Genomic DNA, 3,522 nt, shown 5'->3' on the forward strand with positions numbered 1-3,522 from the left:
GAAACAAACATTTGTAATTGAAGAGAAATCTGTGTCAGTTACAGATCTATATTGATTAATAAAACATTTTTTTTGTTTTCCCATCATGAATTATTAATGTTTTTAGAAGTACATGTACTGTAAAGCACACCTGATCACATCAGAAGCTCATGGCCTAAAAAGGGTCAACTCTGGTTCAGAGCTTGGGGTTTTTTGGTTTAAAAATTACCTTATTGGATGTAACGTACACTGTAGTTCATGCAGTTACATGTAATCCCGTGCATGCAGCATATTTGGGCATTTGGTGGAATAAATAATTATTTTTGTATCTTGTCGCAAAATTGTGACTGCATTTTAATGCTAATTTCGAGCCCTGTGTACATGCTGTATATGTTGAATGAAGAAAAAACTTAAATTAGTTGGTACCTTTGTGGGTGTAGATTTTGACTGTTGTAAATGATTTCCCAGCAAAAAGGTTTTGAGATCCACAGCCTGTTTCTTCAAATGCTGGATAACAATATCATGACAAGCTAGGCACAGTTTATATTTCACATCCAGTTGTTGCTTATAAATATCTAGTTCTGCCTGAAAATCAGACTGCAGAGAAAAACAAGATGAAAAAAAAAAAAAACCATGCTGTTGTTTAAATGTTTTCTTGGTTAATTAATTAAACAATAATTCACTTAAAATCAAAGAAAATAATGAAAATCAAAGAAACTGAAAATCAAAGTGTTTTTCTACCCCAAACCAAGTTACAGTGTACATGTACATGCAAGTCAATTGTGAAAAAGGCTGATTCTACTTCTTGTGGTACACTACCATGCATGGTAATAATTATATACATGTATTAGTATAATTGCACGGGTGATTATTGAAAATCCTCTTTGCTGATTGGTTGCCATTGAGGTGATTATTACATGATAATCACCTATTGTAAGCGGTTTTAATTGTTTTAAAGGAAACGCATATTTTTAAAATAATCACCTATGCAATTATGCTAAAACAATTTTTCGCTGAGGTGAACATCGATGAATAAAAACTGAGAGGAAGTCGAGGTTTTAATTCACTGATGTTCACCTCACCTTCGGCAAAAAATTGTCAAGTATTCTCGCCCTAATAATGCATGTATATGTAGAAAAATGTAAGTGTAACACAGCGTGTAATACCAGTGCAAAATTATTATATTGAAATTCTGGATTATGATTGGCTAATAAAGAATAGGGCTTGGTCAGAACCAATCAAATCTTTTTTTTTTCAAATGAAGAGCATGCCCTGGATGGCGCAATTTATGGTGCAATTTTCCCCTGATTACATGATACACATGTGTTTCTTCTGCTTTAAACCATCACAACCTTTTACATGTATATTATTAATAAGTAATCACATGATTTTTCTCGTGCAAATAAGCACTTGTAAATATTTTCAAAGACTACATATTTAAATTGTCTTTGAAAAATTTACTTGTGCTCATTCATTACAAATTGCACTCAAAAACATGTGATTACCTATACAAACAGAGAAGATTAAAGTGCAACAACAGCTGGGCATCAATCACAGCTACTGATACACAATCAATCATGGTGGTGCATCTTGTATAGGAGGCGACACATACATGTAACCACTTGACCTTATCACCTCATGAAGAGTGATGCAGTTGAAATTGTTGTAATCTACTGTCATCACAAGTACAGTGTATCATGGGACAGGTGCGAGAATATTAACTTGATCAATAATAACCGATCAACTTTGTGTCATTCTTTCATGTCTAAACCACTACCAGAACCTCCCATCAGCCATTTCACTGACATATTCCTAAAAACTTCATGTGCAACCTCTTCTCCCAAAAACGCCTCTTTCCTTGCCTCCTCCACTCGCCTCTTGTACTCACTTTTCATTTTTCTTTTTCTTATTGGAAGAAACTTTACTACCACTACTACTACAGTACTACTACAGACTATTACTACTGTGACTGCAACTGCAACTGCGACTACTACTACTACTACTACTACTACTACTACTACTACTACATGTACTAATAATAATAATGACAATCACAATAACAACAACTACTATTGTGCAAGGTTGGGAAAGATAAAATTTTCTTAAAAACAAGGAATAATACAGTAAGGAGCAACAGGATAAAAAGGTTTTGTAATAAAAACTAACGATAAAAAGTCACGACGTTTCGACCCCTCGGAGGTCATTTTCAAGTGAGAATAAAAGTTTTAAGAATTAGCATAAATATGTAGATAAAAAATGCGGCGAACGCCGAAATGTGATAAAAATATGTACAAAAGTGTAAAAAGTGCTAAAAGTATATGGAGTAATGAACGGTAGCTAGAGAAAAACAATAGACAAAAAATAATTAATTACAAGAACTGTTCTAAACAAATAATTTGGCGCGGATAGAGTCACACTGTTTGTTTAGCGATGGTTTCAGTTCTTTTATAAAAAAACATTTCAAAAACAAGACAATCAAACTTGTTCTGGCACTTTCTCAGGATTCTAAAACTCTTTGCGATGTTGTTAGGTTCCAATGCATGTTTCTCTCTCAGATGGTCGCCGATGGTTGCCCCTTTGTGCTCTTCAATGCGCTGGTGAAGGTGCCGGCAGGTATATCCGACATAACCTGCGTCGCACAGGTCACACTTGAATTGGTACACAACGCACTGTTGGCTTACAAGGGGTGGCTTCTCTTCACGGACCTGGATCTCTTCTTTGATCTTTTTGCTCGTGTAGACAGGGGTAATATCCGCACTGATCTTACAGCTTAGGTCGGCAAGTTGTCTCCGTACGGCGTTCGCAGATTTTTGGTCCTTGAAGGGCAACACGACTCTGATTGGGTCCCCACGCTTCTCATCAACGTGGGTGCGTGATTCCTCGGAAACTTTTGAATCAACGAAAAGCGGATGGTGGACTGCACTTGATCTTCAGGATAACACAGACGGGAAAAGATCTCTTTGAGGTGTTCACATTCCTCGTGAAAGGCCTTCCATGTAGACGAGAGCTTAAAACGCACGGTTAAGCATGGTATTTATCAGTGACCGTTATATCTCGCGTCAAACGTGGCTGTGATAATGTAACAACAGTCCGGTGTCAGTTGGTTTTCGGTACACCGTTTTGTTCAGGTAGCATCCATTCCTGATTACGTTCATTCCAAGAAAGGGTAGTCTGCCATTTTTCTTCGAGCTCCATTGTGAAATCAATAGAAGGGTGACCTGTTGTTTAGTGTCGTAAGAAATCTATAGCTGCTTCAACATCAGGCATTGCGCTAAGGGTGTCATCAACATAGCGCTGGTAAAGGCCGGTCATCTGGTTTTCTGTTTCCAGCGTTTCTCGATGTTACCATGAAGGCGTTTGCCATGAGAGGCCCCAGCGGCGAGCCCATTGCCACACCGTCCACTTGTTCGTACAAGTTTCCTTCAAACTGGAAAAGCTGATTTTTGGTGGCGATTCTTAACATTCTATCAGGGCCTGCTTCGTGATATTAAGATCGTGTTCTTTGTTGAACAGTCGTTCTCAAAGGCTCTCTCTGCAATACTC

General features: G+C 37.5%; 1 protein-coding gene across 1 annotated transcript in view; it reads right to left on the reverse strand.

Annotated features, from left to right (window-relative positions):
* LOC138035612 (uncharacterized) overlaps nt 1-2,907 on the reverse strand; it is a gene marked incomplete at its 5' end in the record, with an annotated part of 33,231 nt that extends 30,324 nt beyond the window's left edge. The window contains 2 exons of the mRNA XM_068882261.1: nt 406-576; nt 2,397-2,907. Of these exons, the coding sequence (XP_068738362.1) occupies nt 406-576; nt 2,397-2,907 (682 nt within the window). The remainder of the gene's footprint in view (nt 1-405; nt 577-2,396) is intronic.
* Between the last annotated feature and the right edge of the window lie 615 nt (nt 2,908-3,522).

Source organism: Montipora capricornis, unplaced genomic scaffold (assembly GCF_036669925.1).
Source record: "Montipora capricornis isolate CH-2021 unplaced genomic scaffold, ASM3666992v2 scaffold_429, whole genome shotgun sequence".
Taxonomy (NCBI): domain Eukaryota; kingdom Metazoa; phylum Cnidaria; class Anthozoa; order Scleractinia; family Acroporidae; genus Montipora; species Montipora capricornis.